The sequence below is a fragment of the Python bivittatus genome, unplaced genomic scaffold, assembly GCF_059951505.1.
Source record: "Python bivittatus isolate LINGU-HERP-01145 unplaced genomic scaffold, Pbiv_v1 ctg000780_np1212, whole genome shotgun sequence".
Classification (NCBI taxonomy): domain Eukaryota; kingdom Metazoa; phylum Chordata; class Lepidosauria; order Squamata; family Pythonidae; genus Python; species Python bivittatus.
Genome location: NW_028277108.1, coordinates 3,708,561 through 3,732,372, shown reverse-complemented (window position 1 = coordinate 3,732,372; position 23,812 = coordinate 3,708,561). Strand labels below are relative to the sequence as shown.

Genomic DNA, 23,812 nt, shown 5'->3' with positions numbered 1-23,812 from the left:
CAGCAGTCATTTTGCAGGAGCACCTACCATGTGTCCTCAAGGTTCAAATTATGTGCTGATCATCTACAAATGATTGGAGGCCCCTGTTATTTGCCATCTGGTGTGGAGGAGATCTGTTTTTTTTTAGGTGAGATTAAAATAAAGGCAACGTATCTTAAAGGCAAAGAGGTATTATACACAAGTCAATCAATTAACTGAATGGATCACATTGAATTACTAAGTTCCTTTGCATGTTTTATACATAACTATACCTTGTATTCAATAATTATATTACATTAGATGAACTAACTATATATTAAATAAAAAGGTAGTTGAACTTGTGGACTTTTATTCCCCCAAGAAATTCTGGTCTGGGAGGACACTGTTTGAATCAGAAAAGTAGACTAAGCACTCGCTCTGGAGATAAGCGGAGAAAGCTGGCGCATCCCTAAACATTCCAGAAGATAGTAGAGACTTGTGCCTGGGAACTGCTGGCCAGTCTGAGAAGATTTCTGTAAACAGGTGCTGGCAAATAAACCTTGCTGATTGAACCTGCATGGTCTCCAGGAGTTCTTTGGGCTAGGCCTGACAGCTGGTCACAGAACCAACAAAATAAGAAATAGCCCTGGACTTCCAATTGTATCTACTGTCCAGGATCAGCATGAGATATGAACCTTGTTAAAACAATTGAAACGAGCAGCCTGAACACTATCCCTTTTGATTTCAACAGAGAATATCTACTTAAAATTAGTCATTAATAATAGGTGTGAGCAGCAATCTAGATTTGAAGGGGAAAAAGTGATTTCCACCTACCAGCATCTTTTTAAAATGAAATGTGTCTATAACAAGTTGCTGGCAGACACATTCCTCCAAATCACCTTTTCTCCTCTGAATCCAGATCACTGCACAGACATCATTAGTAATAATCAGATAAAAGAGGAAATCAAGAGGAGAAAACCATTCTCGAATGCTTGGCTTGTTCAACAGCATTGTAAGAAACACTGTGTAAGGCAGGAAAATCCAAAAGACTATCAACGCAGCACAGTTAATAAGCAATGTCTGGCCACGATAAGAATGAAGAGAACAAATCTGAATAAAATAAATGTAAGGGCAAAATTACAGATTTCCAAAGGGATTTTAAGCAACATAATATCTTTGAGCAGCATATCATTATTTATAATACAAATTACTCATTAATTTATTTTGTTGGTGTGAATTACACCAGAACTGGGAAACCATCTAGAAAGGCACCTGGTCAACTAGGATGACAAGGGGTGGAAAAATAATAACAAAAGGAAGATAATGAGATTGCAGAGAAGCAAAATAAAGTTTTTGCCTGACTTTACTTCAGCAGATGTAGGGCAGATTCCTGAGCTGATATTTTCAGACAGAGGAGATTTCTGAAAAACTGAGTGAACTAGTTCTAACCCTTAATAATTAGTTAAAAGCAAAGAAGTCAATGAGGGCAGATCAGACACAATCAATAATTCTTAGAGAATTCAAATATGCAACTGCTGATCTTCTAGCAAAGATAAATAGTTCCCTAAGAGCAGCATCTATACTAGAGAAATGTTGATTTATATTGTAAAGTTATATCTTACAAAAGGACTCCAGATAAATTGGTAAGAGTATCATTAAACACAACAGAAGCTCTTACAGAAGAAGAATCAACGTTGCTTTTGTAAAGTTAAGTCCTGCCTCACTAACCTGGCATTCTCAGAGAGGAACTTTAAAGAGGATATTGTAAAACAATCAAGGATACAGAAAAGTCAAATGAAAATAATCTAGGATTTGGAGAACACTACTGAGAAAAGCTTACAATATAGGTGCTTTTTAGTTTAAGAACAAAAGGATCACATCAGAAAGGAACTAAACATAATGTATTGTCGAAGGCTTTCACGGCTGGCATACGATGGCTGGTGTGGGTCTTCCGGGCTGTGTGGCCGTGTTCTGGAAATTTTGTTTCCTACCGTTTCGCCAGCACCTGTGACCGGCATCTTCAGAGGGCAGGAGCACAGACAGGAGCCCAGAGAGAACTGCTCCTGTCTGTGCTCCTGCACTCTGAAGATGCCGGTCACAGGTGCTGGCGAAACGGTAGGAAACAAAACTTCCAGAACACGGCCACACAGCCCGGAAGACCCACACCAGCCAACTAAACATAACATGGAGAAAATTCTCACAGTATAGAACTTGGGGCCATCCAGGTCTTAATTTTTTAAAAATATTACTTTACATGGTACATTGTCAAGCTTTGAAATGTACTACTACAAGATACAATGTTGACCACTAATCTAGCCAGTTCTAAAGGGAATTGGATCAACTCTTAGAGGATATAACTCTTGGTCACAATTTTCTTATTTCTACAGGTGGTCCTCGAGTTACAACCATTTGTTCAGTGATGATGCTGAATGAAGGGACTTATGACCAGTCCTCGAAGTTCCGGCCATTGCAGTGCCCCCACAGTCATGTGAACAAAATTTGAGTGCCTGGCAACCAGCTCACACTTACAACCAGTTGCAGCATCCCATGGTCACATGATCACCATTTGCACCCTTCCCTGCCGGATTCCCCCAAGCAAAGTCAATGGGAAGGCAGCAAGGAAGGTTGCAAGCTGCTGGGGTAAGTCTCTACCCCCCTGGTCTCTTTTCGCTCGCATGGACTGTATGCTTCTTCCCCCCTTTGCTTGCACACACCCCGCACCCTCCTTCCCCAGCCTCCCTGCAATCGCATGCACCCCATGCCCTCATTCTCTGGCCTTTCTGAGCTTGCACCACAGAGCATTCCCTCCCTGACTTGCGCACAGCCTGCACCGGGCCTCCCCTAACCCCCCAGCATCCCTGTGCTCTTTATTTGGGACTCCCTCCACTTCCCACTTAATGATCCATGCATGGGTTACAACTACCACAGGACTGTCTGGATTGCCGTTGCTAAGTAATACGGTCACATGACATCACACTTTACAACCACATCGCTTAGCAACAGCAATCCCAATCCCAATTGCAGTCGTGACTTGAGGACTACCTATACTCTTTCCATAGAAGCCAGTGGGGCCACTGTACTAGATGGGTCTTGGATCTGATCCGGCATATTTCTTACATTCTTATGAACAAAGCTGGGTGGTGTCTGCTTATTCCAGTCCTCTCAGACATAGATCAGCAAGCTAAGCTATGTTAGCTTTACTGTATACAAATTGGGTTCCTAAATCACATAACATGCTTTTTAATCACTTTTTTGAATAAGCCATAGTGGCCTGATAAATAAATAAATCTGGAAAATGGGTGTGCCAGACCTAAATAACTCTTGCGGTCTAGCAATTAATTTGAGTAATATTGATAAACTGAATTATGTATGATACAACCTGCTGCTTTCAGGATGCTGGTTGATTTTCTAATCTCACTTTACAATCTCAGTGTGAAAACACATTATATTTCACATTATATTTAATAGTGCTTATGACAGAAGTTAATTACCTGTAGACCATCTACAGCCTTAAAATGCTTACCTGTAACTCCCAGAGCACACTGCAAAATTCAGCACTTTACTGGATGTTTAAAATGCTTAGAATGCAATTAAAGAATTAAAAAATTCTCCCCAAGCCCACAAAAATCCCAGCCTCCCCTCTCTCCATACTATGGCCTTGCCACTTTGTGTCATCATCCTGTTATTCACTGCAACCTTCAATGTCAAACCACTCACCGCTCCAACAAGAAGTGTAGCCGTCAGGCTGCAAAACGCTTCCTACCCGTTACAGCACAATAAGGTCTATTTGTTTCGGTTGCAGCTGACTGATATGGAATGATGGGGATGGTGGTTCGATTAGCATGAAGCAATATGCCATTGCTGAGTAATAAACATATAAATAGAAGGCACAGAACTCACATTCTTGTGACTTGTCCATACGTACCTTGATGCAACAGCAGATCCTTGAAGACCAAACCGTTCATAATCTCCTCCATAAATATCCTTCACCAGCTTATCAACATTGGTGCTGTCTCCTTTAGCTGCCATTTCTAGAGCTTCCTCAAAGGTCTCACAGCCAGTCAGCAAACAACAAAGACCCAGGAATGTTCCACCACCGAGACTAGAATGAGAAAGATACCATTTCAAATGCTTGACAAGGGTTGACGTTCCTCAGTTCCTATCCCTCCAGCCATCCTTGGGGTGGAGGGAGATACTGAATGAATGATGAATCTCTCATTTTAATGGCTGCAGTGAAATAGATCTAGATCTATTTCTATGATTGTGACACTGGTTATTTTATGAAAGAATGTGGGTGCCTCCTACATTCAGCTAAGTGCTGAGGCGGCTTGCGCAGTTCAGGAAAACAGTAGGCAATAGGGTTGATGCTTGTATAGGCTTAATTTGTGCGCTGTTTCTCACCTCAGTGAAAGCAGGCAATATGAAACATACGAAAATGCAGAACCTTATAGCCAACTGTTCTCTTAAGTGACATCCACTTCTTTGCATTATGAATCTATTCAACAGTGCATATTCCCTTTCAGATGCCACGCCTCAGTCAGTAACATTATAGAGCAGATTTTCAACAAGTCCCTGCTAAAACTAAACATTCTGAAATAATTCTTTATCTCTAAGCAGGCAGCACACATTTTTTACTTTGAAGCTTTATTCTTTAGTCTGAAGAAACTTCATCTCTGTATTCCCCTCCTTCTAAAGATGACACGCATGCTCCCTGCTCAAAGAGAAAGAGCATACTAGACCTGCTCCCATTTTCCAAGCATCTTGTTTGAATGGTTCTAGCAGGAAAGTGGTCTGGTTAAAAGTACCAAAAAAAAAAATTTATTTCTTCTTTGACAAGGTATCTGTAGAACCTCTGCATAGGCTAGATATTTCTGTATTTATTTATTTATTTATTTAATTTATTTATAAGCTGCTAGTCTCTTTCTCTCAAAATGTACATGACTGCTGGTTGTGAGAATTCTAAGCAGAAGACTTCATTTCTTCTGTATCTTTACAACCATTTTAAAGCTTTATCAAACATGCTGGCTGGAAGCAGTAATTACAGTAATTAGAAAATTGAATCCAGGTTGATATTTCCATTATAATGAGGAGATTGCTATAGGTAATACATAAGGGACATTGTTACACAGCACTAAGCAAAAAAGAGGGAAATAAAATAAATGAAATATGGGAAAGAAATAAGACCAGCCAATAATAATAGGCAACAGATAAAGTTTCTAATAATTGTTTTGCTTTTAACATTCAGGTTTTTTCCTTTATGTTTTTGCCTATAAACTAAAATTGCCTATAGAAAAATATGTATCAATTATATAATACAATAGCCAGTTTGGTCTACTAATTAAAGTGCTGGCGTAGAATCCAGAAGACTGTGAGTTCTAGTCCCGCCTTAGGCATGAAAGCCAGTTGGGTGACTTTGGGCTAGTCGCTCTCTCTCAGCCCAACCCACCTCACAGGGTGGTTGTTGTGGGGAAAAAAGGAGGAAAGAGGATTATGTATGTTCACCACCTTGAGTTATTTATAAAAAAAAATAAAGATGGGATAAAAATCTAATAATAAATAAATGGAGTTTGCGTGTCTGATTCTATCTTTTTCTTTCAACATTCTTGCTCATTTTCTCTGTATTCAATCATGGCCTAAAACCAACATAAATAAATATTCAACAAATAAAACATCACTCATCAAAGAAAAACATCATCACAAATTAACAATGATCATTATAATATATGCAACCTCGTGAACAGTAGTTTAAATAAGAAAGTATGGGGAGATAGGGAATGCCAATATAGGAGATATAGCATACAAATACTGCTATTCCCTGTAAGAGTACAAATAAAGGCTTGCTGGGCCCTAGAAATCCTAGAGTAAAGTTCCCAAAGTCTTCCCATTTTTTTTCCCCAAATGGTAATTTTTAATGTGACAGGTGGGAAAAGTTATCAAATACACAAGAGTAATTATATTAACTGTACTTTAATCAAATGTAAATGAATTCAGATAACTCACTTCTTTAAAGATTTCCCTACTATACCCAAACGTGGATAGTTGTTTCAGAATGGGATAAAGGGCAGAAGTGACAGGGTTTAATTTCTAAAAAGAGCAAGCTTTAACCTGTCTTGACACACCCTGTTACACATTGTAGGAGGAAACATGTTCCTTAAGTCTAAAGCAGTGAAAACAACAGCTTATTGTAAGCATACAGTTAATCCCGGGATAGTAAATCTGACGTCCGCCAGATATTTAGGACCAACTCCTGTCAGCTTGATCAGCATGATCTATGGGAAGGAATTCTGGGTATCAAAACTAGAACATCTAGACTATGGGTATCATGATCTAGAACATCTAGAAAACACCTAATTGGGTTAGCATTAGATGAGAAAACCAAAGCAAGCTTTGAACTCTGACCATTTCTTCTGTAGGGCCATTAAAAGGTGGGAAACATCCACTTCCTGTTTTAAAACTAATCAGAATTGTTTTTTAAACTAGTGAGATCTTTCTTCTTCTATCCCCATGCCTCAGCTTCAAGTTTAGATCGTATAAGAAACTCTGATCACTTTCTAATAGATAGTGGAACTTTTTAATCTATTCCTGGAAGTCATACAGGTAGTCCTTGTTTAGTGACAACTGGGACCAGCAACTTGGCTGTTAAGCAAAGTAGTTGCTAAGTGGAACATTACAATTTTATTTCAGCTTTCCTTTGCTTTACAGACCTGCGAAGGTCGTAAATATGAGGACTGGTCACAAAGTTACTTTTTCAGCACAGTTGTAACTGTGAATGGTTGCTGGATGAAGCAGTCACTAAACAAGGACTACCTGTACTGCCCCAGACAAAAAGTGCAAAATAAAGAGGTAAAGAGGTACATGGCATCATTTAAAGCTGAGAATTTGGACAACTGTGCCTGCTGGAATCTCTTCTTTTAGATTAGTCTGAATATTGATACTACTCTTATAATTTTACAGGTCTTGAATAAAAGTAATTTAAAATAAAATTAATTGGCTCCTAGCCATCCTCAATCTAATAAAAAAGGTGTATTTTTCACTTGTTTCATAAAGCACCTACTTGGAATGCACAGACAAGGGAAGATATCAAATTTAAGATTTGAGGAGAATATATTTTCAGGGCCTGAGTACGAAAGTATAACAAGTGGTTGATTTCAGTAATTTTTTAAAAAAAAAATTTAGTCATATTTCTCTAAAGGTTTTACTTATATTAGCTAACATGTTGTTCTAGGGTCTTAACTAAAATGGCTGATTATTCCACCTATTCCACAAAGGTACCTTTTCTTTAATATTCATGCATAAGTGTGTATATTGTTGCTCATAGTGCCAAAGCCACAAACAAAATGCAAATTCCAAATACAGCTATTGGTTGTTGGATCCCAATTCCCAGCTCAAGAATGAGTTGAGAGTCTTTTCATCAGGAAAAAGTTCTTTTAGGAAGACAGTATATTCACCTGGTCCCTGTAACTCTCTTATAGTTGTCTTTGGAATACACTGCTAAGATGCTGACTCCAGAGCCTATGTTAACTAGCAACATAGGAAAGGGATTATCAAGGCAGTAAGGCTTTTTCTGACACCGCTCAGGTGCTGAGGGGTTTTCAAAATAATAGCATTCCGGCTGACCATTGAAACCAACAGAATCCACATACAGAAGACCTTGGATCAGGCAGTCCAACTCGTCTAGCTTATGAAGCTGGAGGTCAGCAATCTGGAAGAGAAGTTAATAAATGAACACTCGTTGACACAGCAGAAAAATCAGCAGAAAGTTTAAAACATTCGGCTGAAGACTTTGTACTGTTTGAATTACCCAACAGATCAACACTAGAGCACTAAAGAATTATTTACACAGGAAGTGTCAAGTCAAGCGTGCTATCTGTCTGCCTGACAAATGTATTTACCTGGTCAATATGTGTTATGTTTCTGAGAATTAGGACAAGATTTTTTTTTTTTTTTTAGTATTCTTGATGAGGTCTCTCTATTCAGATCATAGACCAAAAAGTTGAAGATGTTTTGAAAGAGGGATCATACTCCACTCATTCCAGTTTTAACTCTGGTCAATAATTTCAAAAATCCTGCATAACATGTTTTGCAAGAAGTAGTGATGTTTGATCTAGTGGTGAAAGCACCAGGCTAGAAAGCAGGAAACCGTGAGTTCCAGTCCCGCCTTAGGCATGACAGCCAGCTGGGTAACTTTGGGCCAGTCTTCTCTCTCAGCCCACAACATCAGGCTCGGGCAAAAAGCTGGTTGGTCAATTCCTGTCGCAACCAACAGATCAACATTTGGTTGATCCGGGGAAAAAAGCAGACTCTGCCCGTATGGGAAAAACGCTAGGAAGAAAAAAAAAGTGATGAGATTAAAAAATGGGGGGGGGGGGTATATTATAGAAAACATCCTCAAGTCATTTCTAATTCTTAAAAAAAGCACAGCTTCAACATGCAGTTGTAACAGCAGCAGTCTGTTAAATGTGAAAACCTAACCTGATTTTGTAGTTTGTAGTTGCATAGCAATTTATTTTCAACATAACTACAGCTAACATTCCAGGAAGTTCTGGTATGGTCCTCCATAAAATGAAACCATTTGTCAAATTATGATTTTTTTTAAGGCTGTAGAATTGAAAAGGTTTCCAATTCTTTTATAAGCTAAATTCTATATGTACTCAACGAGTTGTACATTCAGGTTTTTAACCATTCACCTAATGACCTGGGTTAGAAACATGTGGCATTTCTAAATATACCATATTTTTCCATGTATAAGACAATACTTTTTTCTAAAATCGTTACACTAAAAATTGAAGGGCGCCTTATGCAAGGAAGTAAGCTAAGGAGAGAACCGCGCGGTTGCGAAACTGCTCTGCAAACAGGCTTCCTCCAATCACGAGCCTCATGTAACTGACGTCAGCTGATGCTGAACCAACCAACTGGAAGACATCCCGTTGGAGGTGGACAGCGCATAGGCAGTGCACCGATGCGACAGGGACCGGTAATGTCAGAGCATTCTGAGCCATAAAGATGTCGGAAAATAAAAAAATAAATAAGTGAATGTCTTACTCTTCAAAATTCAAACTGAATGTAATCAGTTATGCAACAGAGCATGGAAACAGAGCTGCAGAGAAACAATTTGGACCTCCTCCCACTGAGTGTATCATGTAAATGTTACCTAATTACTAAATAAAAATGTGTTCTGCTTTATCTTTAAAATATTGATTTCTTAATTTTGGTTTGGAAAAGTGGGGGTCGTCTTATACCTGGGGGCGTCTTATTCATGGAAAAATACAGTAAGTCATACTGAGCAGCAGAAGGGCTTACCAGTCTTGGTTGGAATATTAAGACTAGATGAAGGTTATACTTCAAAATCAGTTAAACTAATAAACAAAATAGGAAGATGCACAATTGGCCTGCTTTCAGATTCCCGTGCTCTTTTCTCACCCCCTACATCTTATATAAATTACATGTATAATACACCAACAATGCATCATTGAATCAGCACTAAGATCAAAAACTCTGCACACGGGCTGCTTCAGTGACACAGCTCTATTGCCACCCCTGCTGTTGAGCGCTCTATTCGTTACCCGTAATGAATGACGTGTATTTGAAACCTATGGCTAGGGTTTTGTGGATGATTAATAAAGGCTAAAAAATGTGGATAGGTTTAAGTTATTCCATTTCAAACAAAGGTGCCTGTGGATGCCTTTGGAAGCATGAAACACAGCAACCTGGGGGGAAAAAAGGTGTGTGCGCTTGTGTTAATCTCCAGTAGCACACTACACACCCCCATAAAGAGATACACAGCAAGTCTCACCTTATCTGACTCACCTCACCTTATGCCTCAGGCTAACAGCCAGTATGAGAAACATACTGAATACTGTAAGCTGTTAGCATGCTCAATAAAAGGCACACAACTGTTGAGTTCTCACCATAACTTTTCATTCCTGCTTCAAGGAACCTACAATCTAAACTTTTGGCAATAATGAAAAGACAGAAGGAGAAAAGGGAGATGTTGGTCAGTGGTGAAGAATGTTAGGAGCTGGAGTTAAGCAGCACTGTTTGGACTTCCTACTAAAGGCTTCAAAGCATATATAAGAAATACCCAAATACAATCACTTTTCTTAAAAGCAATATTTACCCTTGCACCCATGAAGGGAATTATATTTTCTTTTATTTAGGGGAAAGCAACAAAAACTGTCATCTTCTAGATGCACAGACACCACAAATCATTTAACGCTGAGGTTAATAAGGCTCAGTTTCTGGAAGCAGAAGTACAGCCACCTAACCAACTCTAAAAGAAAAGAAACCAAAAGCTATGGTCTTAAAATGTAGTTCAGGTTTGTAGGCTCACCCTGAATGTTTTCTGAATCATCAAGCTGAAAGCAGCCCACCATTCAGATGACAAGTTTTGCAATTTTGCTTTTGGGGCTGCAAATAAAGAGGCTTAGCCTGCTGGAAAACAGCATTACAAGGCTGGTAGCTATGTAGTTTAGATGGACAAAGTTGTGGTATCAAGGGTTTATCACAATTCCAATGCAAATAAAATACAAAAAACAAAGTCTCAGCATAGCACAAATGCTGATGTGACAAAATAGCACCCCCCCCGCCCCAGTGCTGTCTAGATGTGTGAAGTCTGTGAGAAAAGCACATACTTACAGCATCAATGCCAGTCACTACAAAAGAAAGAGGGCAGTAAAATGCTCCTCTTAATTAATGTATTTAAGCTAAAGAGGAGGTTTACTGGTTTCAGGTGACAAAAATAAAGATGACTCCCCTGTCATTTGGCAGTATTACCACAGAGAGTAGAAATGCTCCTGAACCAAGAAAGAAAGTAAATTCACGTACCATTAGGAAATCTTCCTCAAACTTATAAGCTCCACCTCCAGTAGCACAAAGTGTGGTATGCAAGCTTGAAAAGTTTTTTTCACTCCCCATCTGTATGAACCTGTGCATAGCACAGCTTGGGAAACGGATGAAATGGAGATTCCCTTTACGTCCACACATAGTCAAGTTTTTCAGTTCAAGGTGGACATCTCGGATCCCTGTTTTACCATAGGCTGTGTTGGAAGTCAGATATTTCCTAATGCTTTTCAGGTTTTCCACTTCTTCCTGCTCTTCTTCAGCCGTGATGTCTTTTGGTTCAAAGTAGACCAGTTTAACAAGGGTCCCACCAATATCCATGCCAAACCATGGAAATGCTAGAGGAAGGAAGAAAATAAGGATTACTGCAGGAACACTTTAAATACTTTTAGATACTAAATTTAATAGTTAGGAGGCCTTTATTATCCCTCCAAATTATTCCCAAATATTTATAGTTTGGGGTTTGTTCTTAAGATGGCCTGCACCAAACTTCCCGAACCAGGTATTCTCCAGATAAGGATGGGCTTCCAGAAGGGCTGGAAATTGTGGAATTTTAAATCCACATCTGGAGGATGCCACGTTGGGAAATACAGCTTAAGTTATGATACCATTTCTGCAGGAAAAGCCAAAACACTTCAGCAGAGCAAAATGGAACTCCTATTTCATCCTTTAACAACAAAAACAATGTTATCAGCCAGGTCAAATGATCAACTGTGCATGTGTGTATGTTGAATCAGGATATGACATGCAAACTTAGTACAGAAACTAATTTGTTTATAACAGTAATTCAGAGTATATGTTCATTCAGGAATACAAGTTCCCTTGACCTCAAGACATCCTATTTCATCTCCTTCTGATGCCTGCACCTATTTTTTTTTAGTATCACAGTGACAACTTGCTTTTTATAACCATATTTCAAACAACGATATCAGCAAAGTTTAGATTATATTCACCTGTAGTTCCCTTTTTCTAAACCTTGACTAAAGACTCCATTCCTTGGAAAAGGAATCTGTCCTTTTCTTTTATTGTATGACTCTGCAAAATACCATGACAATCCACAACCAAAATACAAATTAATACTGAATTGACTGTTTGAAAAAACAAGCGTCCCTGAACACCTATGACATTTCTGATAGCTTCTCTTTGGTAATAAAATAATTGCTTGAATCTTAAAATGAAATTAACAATAATAACAATATAATGGAACGTGACCATAGAGAGGATTCTTGCTTGATGAAAGCAAGGCTACATGTAAGAAAGCATCCAGATATGTCTGTTCTGGAATTCAGCCCATTCATTATTCAACTATTAAAGATGGCAGCCCTCACAGGAGTAGCACATTCGTCCATGCCCAACTAAGTCTACTTTTCTTTAAAGGAACAATGCAAATATAAAATGACATATTTATTACAAGGCTTATTTCTAATGTTCTACAAATATCGACCCAGCAGCGATATACCAATTATTTCATTTGTTTCTTAAAATTACTGAAGCAAGCATGGCTAAAAAGGGAAAAGAAAAGAAGGAACAAGATAGCCACACTTCGGTGATCTCTTTCCTTGTCTCTCTCCATTAGGAAACAACACTCTCAAAATAGTCCCTGTTCTTCTATTTTTGGTACTGACACAACTGTTACAGGGGGGTGTAGTGAATACATTTGCAGCAACCAACTGCTCCACGTTCAATCACATGGAAATATCAACCTCTTATCAAAAGAAAATTTTCATCAGTATTGTAGAGTCCATTTACATAATACTGTATAGAAGTTGTGCTATAGTAGCTACTGTACAGGGACTTAAAATCCATAGGTTAATCTAACAAGTCGGTGCTATATCTAGGCGGCCAGAAACCATCAATCCATGATCACACGTCGCATAGTATATATAAAGCTTCAACTGCAAGTTTATATGCATTCATCAGGAGGAACACCCCACTGAATACAGTGCAGTTTACTTTCATGCACATATTCCAATGATTGCCAAGTTGAAAAGGTTCTGATTCCCACTAATCTCTATGCCACGTGCAGCACGGCTTCGCCAGAGTTGCACACTGCAGCCACACTAGCATGCAGATGTTACATAAATGGGGACATATGGGGTTTCCAGTGATTCCATGCTGCCAATGCTAGCTGAAATAGGAGATGGGTATAAGGTAGCACTTAAATCAGAATTGAGTAGAAGAACAGTAAGGTATCCTAGGGCAACAAATTAGACTTAATCTTATGGGCAAAAGTCCAATGTTTGTCAATAATTTCAAGGCACCTAGGTTTCCCAATTTTTGCACCGAATCAAAAAATTTAGGGTAAGACTATAAAAACTTGCACCTTTGGTTTTAAGCTCCCAACAATGATGGAGAGTATATATCATCATCCACAAATCTTCTGAATGGACAGGGTTAAAAGCTAATCTACTTTCAACCAAAACATCCTCTTTGGGCTACAGACAGTTGCAGATTTCAGCAGAAGGCTTCTCACCCTTTGCCACACAAACCCATAGTTCAATATTCCCTCTATCAATTGGATGTCAACAAGAGATAGCTAAGTTGAAGGAAAGAGAAATTAGTCTTGCAGAAACCATCAGTGATTTACAGCATGAAGTATTGCAACTTGTACACTCTGAAGACAACATTATTTTGACTTTCTCCATGAAAAAGGGAATATATAGGGACTGGATTTTATCTTGGAATCTTGTATTTTGGAATCAGCTTTTGATTAGCTTTTCTACAAACATGTATAAACACATTCAAAAAGTTGTGCTTTCTACATTGATAAAACATTAAAAACATACATTTCATATAAAAACTAAGACCCAGCTACATGGCATCACAATTCTATGTCCCTTGAATACATGTAGTTTTGCAAAGTCCAATTTGCTGATAGTGCACTTGCCACTCAATCTAGAAGAATTTACACTTGGGCTCCCGATTCTCATCCATATCATAAAAATACAGTATAGAAAAATCCTAATAGGTTAGAGTTTCAGTATGCCATAGTTGCAGCAACAAACAGAGCTGTGAAAGGTCATTCTTGCTAATTTGGCAGGCCGAAATCTTCTAGATTCTACTGCAATTATACCAAAATTCTCTGTTCCTTTGATGCTTCTGCAATAAATATCTCAATACAGTATATGCCAAAATCTACCTAACTGGAAAGTTATCTCGAAGCCAAAACAGGTAAAAGGAGGATTTAGTATTAACGTCACTTCAACGTTTGTATGCTGCTTCCTATAAAAACTCCTGAAGTAGTTTATAATAAAATAAGCATCCATGTGACTATTTCTAATCATGCCCTGTTGAACTTGGACATTTACAGTTCTTGCTCTTCTCACAGTCTCAGATGGGAAGGAGAATTAATTATACACATTTTTCCTTCTCGACAACTATAGAGCCAAAATACCTCTTTCTCTGTTTGGAATTTCTGAGGAACAATGACCTGAAGGACATATGTAAGTAGCATCATGGATTAGGCCAAGGAGTTGCCTCTTAAACGTTAAATAAAATCTGGGGCCAGCTGACAGGGCAAAATATCTTGATTAAACACTGCCAAGGTCAAACAGACCCCAGCAATATTGCCCTATAGCCCATTAAACTCCATAGACTGAATTTCATTACAGCCTTATCCAAATCCTATTTGTTCAACTATAGGGGCCTCTAATTACATGCTTTTGTCAAAGCACATGCAAAAATCACACTTAGTTGCCTGTTTCTAGAAGGCTAATTAGTGTTTCAAAATACAGACAAGCACAAATTCACTAGCTCCACACAAAAACAGTATATCTGGCAACAGTTATTCCCCCAAATGAAGAGGTGCAATATATCTGTCATCTACTTCGTCAGATTTCATAAGACTGAACAAGCTTGAAATTCTATGTAAGGTTACATCAGAAGCCTCATTTGTTGAAAGTCAAGAATTGGAATGGTCTATCAAAGACATCATGCAACTGTACAAGGCTAAGTTTTGGGGTTGGGGGGTTGGGAATTGTTTAAATATATACTGTTTAAACTGCGTTTAGCCTGAGGACACCATGTCTCCACCATTAGACCATTTGTCACCAAACTTCAATAGCGTAATAGCTGAAAGCCACAAAAAAGTGTTCACAGGAAGCATGTAGTGTAGGAGTTGCTTGTTGCTCACTCTGACCTAATCTGTTGAAATCCATGGCTTTATGTGAAAGATCTCTCTGTACTACTTGGGGGTGGAAATGTCTAATAATGTCAGTACCTCACAACCACCTCTGCACAATGAATTTTAACACCAGGATTTTCAAAATTCACCATCAGCTTATTACGGAAGACTGACAATGCAAAGAAGCATTAGGCTGTGTCCATATTGTTTTTGGAAGAGAACCACAGGTCAGGCAAAGTAGGGCAGAGATAAGTAACATTTTAGCTCTGAAGGCATATTTGAGATTTAGAGAGCATGTTGTGGACACTCTCACTAAATAGTTGCTTGCACAATCATAAAATGCTGTCATAATAGGTATGCCCAGTCACATAACATCCATTTATGGATGGCCAACTGGTTAAAAACTATCCACTTTAGCCTATGATGATCTCTTATTATGACAGCTTCTCTATCCTTCTTTTCCTTAAACAAATTAGCACTCGGCTGAAGATACTCATTCTTTTTATATTCTAAAAATTCATGCAGCATTTATGTGGGGCCCAGAGACATTACTGTAAGTAAGAATGATACTAAAACAGGGTTTTCAGACTTGATGGGGTTTATGATAAACTAATAGCAAAAAAAAAAAAAAAGTTCATTCAAACAAAGCCAATTTTCTATTATTATACTTTGTCTCTGATCCAATGGTTCTGTTTTTAATCTAACAGGTTCTGTGGCCTGAAAAAATTTGAAAGCCCCTGTTCTAGAAGATTGTGTTCTGGGCTCTTTTCTAATCAATGCAATCTTTTACAAAGTCAAGTACAATGGTGCTTAAAAGTTTGTGAACCCTTTTGAATTTTCAATATTTCTGCATAAATAAGGCCTAAAACATGATTTGTTCTCCACACAAATGAACAAGTATAATTTTTTTTTACTCATTTGTTTAACTGGGTTCTCTTTATCTAGTTTTACGATGTGTATGGAGAATAGATCACATTTTAGGTCATATTTATGCAGAAATATTGAAAATTCAAAAGGGTTCACAAACTTTTAAGCACCCCTGTCAACTAGCGAGCCTGGTAAGCACCATGGAAGCTGCCCACAGACACCATATTACCTAGACCTGCCCAAGCAACCATAGTAGAAATGCTCACTGAGCAAATGGAGCACTATGTCCTCTGTGCAATAGTGGAGAAATGGGGTTTTATTTCCTAGTTGGGAGAACACGCACTATGCTACAGGAAGAAAGGTGCGTGTCTTTCTCCTCAGGAAACACTGGAAGTGAAATGACATGTTTGCACTCTTCACATTTTTTAAAAAGCTATTTTTTTCCCACTTAGGCTAGGCAAAATAAATTACTTGTGCTTTGCCCCTCACAATCCCATAGCGAAGCAGATTTTGGTATGCATGCTAACATCAGCACAAACAAACACAGGCCTTTATGTCAGTGTTACGTTATGTACTATACAACTTGAAACTATTAATCCAAGACAAAGAAATCTGAACCAGGGAGAGAAAGCATATGAATGACCTACCAAGGGCAAACAAGCTTTAAAATCCACATGAGGGCAGCAGAGAGATTACAGTACACAAGTGACAACTGCCCGGTGGTATTGCAGTTATGTTAATTGGTTCATGCTTTGTGGACTTGGCATCACCACATTTGATAATAGCATGTTAGAGTATCCTGGCCTATCTGTTCAGCAAACTTTTCCTACACTGTCTGAGGACTGTGTACCTTGAAGTCAAAGGATTATGAAAACTTGATAGATCGGTATTATTTCCATCATCAAGGTTTTCCAGAGAAATTCAGTACACTGTTGTACTGGAGCTCACTTTTGTCTCCTTATATTTTATGATTCACAACTGGTAAAAAAAACCATAGAAGACTTATCTTCTTGGCCCACAACAAATGCTCAAAAACAACTACAGAGTTTTGGTTTGTTCAATAAGGAAGAGTCCATTTCTGTACTCTTCTGAATTAGACGCTCCAGATCAGAAACCAGGGCCAAATAAAAGATCACCAAGAAATGCTCCAGCTTTCAAGATTGTCAGAACTTTTTGTTTCTCTAGAGCAGTGTTTCTCAACCTTAGCAACTTTAAGATGTGTGGACTTCAACTCCCACAATTCTCCAGCCAGCACTTGGAGTTGACGTCCACACACCTTAAAGTTGCCAAGGTTGAGAAACACTGATCTAGATGGTACAAAAGCAGGGGAAGATATAAATAACCAGTTCAATATTTAGTCCACATTAGATCTAATGGTGGGTCATGTTCTCTGCATTTTAGATCCAATACATGACATAGATTGTATGATGAAGTAATCCATTGTTGCTAAATGATGCACGTAGCAGATTATAACTATGATTCAGGAGCGTGGCTGATACTTCTTGATGAATACAAACAGATTGGCTGCAACCCAGATCTGTCGTTTTCCTTGGGCAAAACACACAGGTCCCTAGTAGGCAGCAAACAAAAATAGGGAAAGATGCCAGAGATTAATTTGGTATGATGCCCCAGGCAAAATATTCAACTGAAACCAAATTATCTACCTAGAAACTTCAATGGATGGAACCCTCAAAGCACAGAGACCCATTTCAAGAGGTAAAAAACAACTTTCTAGGGATAAATTTCCATCCTGATCAGCCAAACTTGGTATTATTCCAGAAGGCACATAAGGCAAAGGAAGACCCACTGAGTTCATGAAACCAATTCAAATTATACTTATGTAATACCCATATCTGAGCCAAGGAAAATAAACAACAGTACGACAGAGCTAGACTTGCTATGTATGTATCTATGTATGCATGTATGTGTATTTCTACTTTCTTCTTTCATGTCTGGCAGTCACGTGGCTATATTCATAACAAGCCAGAAGTTAGGCTATTCCAGGTCACCCTAACCTCATGTTCTCCAATTCATTTGTCTAACTGTTGGGAATAATAGGAAGGCAAGAATCTGGTGTTCACTGTTGTAAGCACTTACCTTCCATTCTGATGAAATAAAGCACTAGATAGTAGCCTTTAAAACAGCAAGATTTCTAGGACCTAGGATAAATTTCCCCCTTTTGTAATTTCTCATTTAAAAAAAAACATGTGCCTTTTATTGTTGAAATATTTCAACTCCCAGTAAAATAAAGCAAAAGGAGCAACTGTTTCTTACCAGTTGCATGTTTAACACAATCCTTAATCATTACACTAAGATGCCATTGTGTAGAACTGATTTTCTTTTGCTCAGAAGGACTAGTTTGGAATTCACCAACCTTGTCCCATAATATTAATAAAAGTCTGAGAGATGGGAGGAGAAGAAACTCAACACTACTATTGTTTTATCAGATATAAAACCTGCATTGGTGCAAGACAATCCAGTTTTACACACTACAGTATTCAAACAGGACAGCATAAAATTAATCATAAGATAACTATGTAATGTGAAGATTCTAACAGATTATATTTAAAACAGTTCAGTAGTATTAAACAGCATAATGCATAAATATGATACTCAGCATCACTACAGGATGTTAGAAATCTAAATTGCGTCCTGTAAATACAAAGAAAATTATGGACTAAGATTCACTTCACATTGGTATAGTAATCCTGGGTCTAACTGCTGTTGCATAAGCCTGCTGGATGGAATTCATAGGATGGCAATTATCTATTATGGGAAAAAAATCTTATACATAGGAAAGAATTTAGGAAGAAAGCTAGGCTAGACTAAAAACATTTCCCCCAATATTAAGTTTTCTGTGCTTAAAAAAATCTTCTATTCAATTATAGGAACATAATTGCATCTGAAATTGTACACATTTGCAACCTCTATCACAACAAGGACTAAGTAAACAGAAAGTATCCAAAACATTACAAGGGTCATTTAACTTGATAGATGCTAACAGCTGAACTATATAGAGGAAAGTTCATTAATGGACAAGGCAAGAGAATCTTTAACACAGTTTATGAGCACACCTTTGGACAAGTCCAAGTGTTGCCAAGAACTGTTATGAACTACATATGTTTTACTAACATTTTTATTTATAATTTTCAAAATACAAGAAAGAGTTTATTTAATGCAGCATGGGGAAAGGGGGTTCCTATAGATGTTAATGACTGTGTTGAAAGCCAAGGTTGGAATTAAATCAGAAGTCAGTAGTTCTCCAATTAATTAACATAGCTTACAAGAATGTAACTGAGAGCACAAACCTCTGATATCAATTTCAGCACTATTTTACACCAGAGAACGTGCTTGTTTGCTTACTGTATACAATAGTTAAATTTGGGTGTGTGGATGCAACACCAGAAAAAGGGATGTCCAAAACTGCAGCAAAATTAGTGAGTATTCTTCTCAAGGGAATCGCTTGTGCTCAGTCATCTGCACTAACTTTCCACATAAACATTTAAAAGTGATATTTGTTTAGATGAGCAAGAAAAGCAGGTCCCATGCTGCCATTTCAAAAAGTGTCATCGGGGAAAACATGAAAGATACACATCCAGATCTAACATTATACTGGAACAGGGATGGTCAACTTGTAGGCATCAGCCGTAAGTGCTCTGGTTTATCACACGGGACACAATGCTGTGTCTTTTCTGCCTTAGGCACATGGTGGCATTCTCTCGTGTACAAGGGTGAAGCTCCGAGGGTAACACCCAGCTATTCAAAGGGTCAATTCATTGAAAACAAGGCTCTGAGATGTTGGAAGCTACTTCTGAACTCGTTCTTCTTCCTCTTTGGGACACACGTTTGGCTGTACAACATCCACAACAATTACACCGCAACCATTCTCGGGAGAGCTACTGCAACAGATTCTATTTAATAGGCTGGGCATAATCAGTTAGAAAATCAGATGCTTTCCATAATGATCACCTGGTCACCCTAACTGACAAGGCCATTTCAGTCCTAACACCAGAAGCAAACATTTAATCACTTCTTTAGCATGAATCTGGAGAATAATATTCCCTTCATTATCCTGGATTAACACTGTCTCCACCACTGTCGATAGTGCTTTATTATTATTAGATTTTTATCCTGCATTTATATTGTACAATTCAAAGGAGCATACATAATGCTCCCAATCTCCTATTTCCTTGGCAACACCAACCCTATGGGGTGGGGTGGGCTGAGAGAGAGGGACTGGCCCAAAGTCACCCAGCCCGCTTTCATGACTAAGGCAGGATTAGAACTCACCATCTCCTGGTTTCTAGTCCAGCACCTTAAACCATTTCATCAAACTGGCTGTCTATTAGATGCTTACTATTACTAAATAAAACCTGAAGGGACTTTCATGCATATAACTGAGACAATTCTTCCTCCTCAACTTAAAAAACAAATGACAGCAATTATCTTTTGCATAATACAAGTAACCAAACTTGGAGTTCCAAGAATGGATTTCAGGTAGTCTCATAATTAAGCTGCAATCACCACAAGTTACCTCATGTAATTTGTAATGCACTTTCACATACAAAACTAGCAAGCCCCTTTTTAACACTGACCTTTAAATAATCATACCAAACCAGAAAGATCAGATTATTCACTACTGCATTTTACACAGATCTTTTCAGTGGAAACTCCTTATTTTGTTATTCAATATAAATAGTCCAAATCCTCTAGGAATCTCAGTTTAGAAGTTTTATCACCATTTTTCCTTACTCCTTCTCATTCTTTTTATTGTCTTTAGAAATGCGGAATGTAAATTAATATTTTTTTCTAATTAAAGTCCTTTACCCATGGAGCTCTCAAACCATCCTTCACAAAGAATTCTGTCATTCAATGTAGATTAAGATTAATATCAGCAAACCTCCACTGTTTGCTGATATTAGCTGAAGACCACATGATACTATTATTCTTAAACACAGGATTTAAAGGAAACACCACCAGCAATTGTACAAGCTAAAATCATAAAAGCTCTTTTTAGCTTTGCTGCCTAATGACAACAAAAATTTGAGAACTGCAAACAAGAGCTACAAATATTAAATTATTTTAAAGGTTATGCACAGTGAAGTTAGAAAAATAAGATAAATTTACACTACCAGTATTCGAATGAATGAAAAACAAGCTACTAATAGAATACCACTGTAAAGCAGCTGCAGATAGGATCGTTTTTCAGATAATAAAAAAGCAGTATCAGCCTTATTTTATTACTATAATGGGAGTGCATAAATATGAGAATATACCACAAATATATTCTCACCCGTTCCAAGGGAAAAAAACAAAAAAAATTAGTTGGCACTGAAGTGACCACGCAGTCCGTAAAGTCAGGCCTATTTAAATTGCTACAGAATAAAGGATTGCTCTGAAAATGCTTACTTCCTTCTTTTTCCTTGAGGATTTTTTGAAACTCAGACTTAGGTTACACTGCTAAGCTTCTCCAAAGGACTCACTTCAAGATGAACATGCTTAAAATCTTGTAATACTTTAAAAAAAATATTATGTAAGGCTAGAGCTCCATTAATTTCAGTGGGGTTCTTTCACGTGCAGAAGTAATCATCACAGATAGGATACCACAGTATTAAATGAAAAACACCAATCTCTAGAGCAAATGCTGGATTTAAACCCCAAGTCTCTATGGTCCACCTATCAGAGACATTTCTAATAAATGTAACAATTCCCAGAAATGCTTCTAATGGTAATAAAATCTTCATGTACATCGTTTTAATGGGAACTCTACTTTCTTTAACCTTTCCTTGTTTTATCCAGCTTTGGACTACGCTTTCTTTTAAAAAAAACACCCCACATTACCTTGTAACAGTCCTAACCTATCACAGAATATAATGAGAAAACAATACCTTAAACATTTCATTTCAGTGAAAGGATGAGTGAACATTTTTTGGCTCAGCCAGTTGCCTGAAAAAGCAGTTGATCTTTCTCAAAACCCAGCAAAAAAAGCCATCAAAATTGTATCAAATATTTTCAGCTCAATGGGGTTAAATCTAAATATACTGACTCAATGGCCACATTGAATAAAACAGGGTCTGACTTCCAAGTAAATATCCTTCGGATCAAGCTGTTTAATTTTGTTGTTTTAGCAGCATGCACCCACAGCCCTTTTAGAGCATATTTACAATACTCAACACTCCGTACTTCTAATTACTATTTTGGATTATCATGCTAAAGTGCTCTGAACTTTTAAGAAGCTGCTACACCCACACACATTACCCCAAAACAAAGGCTGGTGAGACCGATTTTTGAGAAATACATTGGCTTTTATAGTATTGAAGGGATAGGATTTTTTTTTTTTACCCAAGCACAGTAACTTTCAGACAGTTATCCCTGCTGCCTAATCAAACTCTTCCTCATTCCTTAATAAAGATTCTTACAATTAGCCAATGACAGAGAAAACCATACTGATTATGAAAACTAGGGTCGCCTTAACATTAGTGTCGTTTACTTACAATGTTTCCTGTCAATGATTAGCCTCATTTTGAGTTACTAAAAGGCACAGTTGGCTTGAAGCAGGCGATCCAAGTCTGTGTGACTTTTACATTCCAACAACTGGCAAAGCGCTTTATCGAGGGCGCATTTATACAGCCCATACCTTGAGAAATCCCTCGTTTTAGGCGCTCTGCACCGAACCGAGCAGGCACGAGACCAGCCCACACCTTCCCAGCCTCCTCATTGGCCGAGCCGGGGACCAGCCTACGTGGGATCAGTGGGTGTGCGCCCCGAGAGCGCGCCCCTATTGGCCGAGCCGAGACCGGACTTAATGAACTGATGGTTGGGCGGTGGAACAAGAGACCGCCGCGCATCGGAGACCCCGGAGCCGCTCCTGTGGAGTGGAGTGGAGTGGAGTGGGAGCAAAAGGGGAAGGCGCGACCAAACCTCGGGCACAGAAACAGCATCACGGTCGCGCCACGCCTCCCGAAAGATCAACGGCTCGAAGAGAGACTATTGTGGGGTGCTGTTATATCAAAATTACAGGAGGGCTTGCAGCGAGCAACGCAGTGAACCCTTGCTGCGCAAGCCTTTCATCACGTGAATGTGCTTTTAAACGCTCCGACGGCACACACAGGTGAGCGGGGCATACCCAGTCCCGGCCTCATCCACAGGTAGTTCCTCCCCTCCCTTAATGCAGCCGCCGCGCCACACGGACCGACGCCGGCCGGGGGTCCCTGGAAGGCGAAGGAAGCTGCCGGCAGCGATGCGCCGGATGCAACCCCAGCTGAAGGGCCCCCTGCACGCGGGTTCCCGGCGCCGCGCCGCGCCGGAGCTCCCTCGTCCTCACTTACGCGGCCTGTTCTTTCTGCCCGAATCCATCCTCCGGCGCGCCCTGCTTTTTTTCGTCGGCGAGTCGTGGCCGGGCAGCGGCAGCTCCGGGCGGAAATGCAGCGGGTGGGAAGCCTCGCCATTGCTGGCTAGAGGGTGGAAGCCGTTGTGCAGCGGCAGCCCGTTGTGCAGCGAGCAGGTGGAGGCGGCCGCCGCCGCCGCCGCCGCGGAGACGCCGGCTTGGCCTCGCAGCCTCTCCCCCATGGCGCCGGCGGCAGCAGCGCTAGCAGCCGCCGCCGCCGCCGCCCGGAGGCCGCCGCTCGTCCTTTGTCTCGCCCTCCTCCCCGCCGCGCGCGAGCGAAGGAGGCGAGGCGGCGTCCCGCAGCGCCCACCGCGCCGGCTCTGCGCAGCGGCTCCCGAGCGCCCGGGACGAGCCTCCGCCGCCCTCCCGAGGCAGCGAGCGCCAAGCGCAGGCGTCTTGCCCACCGCAGGAGGAGGAAGGCGGGCGCGGCGAAGGACTGCCGGGAAAGGGGCGGTGGCAGCCGCAGCGCGCTCGGCTGTCTCCCGAATTCGGGGCGTGACCCGCCGCCTCCCTCGCCCTCCCGCACGCGGCGGGTGCCGGGGGGCTTTGCCCGCCCGGAGGGCGCGAGCGCGTGGCTCGCGGGAGGCCTTTGCTCGCCCGCCCCTTCCTCTCCGTCCCGAGGAAGGAGCCCGGCTCGC

The 23,812-nt window shown here is 39.8% G+C and overlaps 1 protein-coding gene across 4 annotated transcripts in view; it reads right to left on the bottom strand.

Moving 5' to 3' along the window:
* PANK1 (pantothenate kinase 1) overlaps positions 1-23,608 on the bottom strand; it is a 32,023-nt gene extending 8,415 nt beyond the window's left edge. For 2 of the 4 annotated variants that reach the window (XR_015793548.1, XM_007435323.4), the window contains exons 1-4: positions 23,116-23,601; positions 10,783-11,135; positions 7,407-7,660; positions 3,884-4,060 (exon numbers count right to left, since the gene is read on the bottom strand). Coding sequence is in view for 3 of the 4 variants with exons in the window: in XM_007435323.4 (XP_007435385.2) it covers positions 3,884-4,060; positions 7,407-7,660; positions 10,783-11,135; positions 23,116-23,356 (1,025 nt within the window). In the remaining variant the exon portion in view is untranslated. Of the gene's footprint in view, positions 1-3,883; positions 4,061-7,406; positions 7,661-10,782; positions 11,136-22,281; positions 22,438-23,115 lie in introns of those variants that run through there. The other 2 variants (XM_088128953.1, XM_007435324.4) reach the window with 2 other exon arrangements.
* Positions 23,609-23,812: the final 204 nt, after the last annotated feature.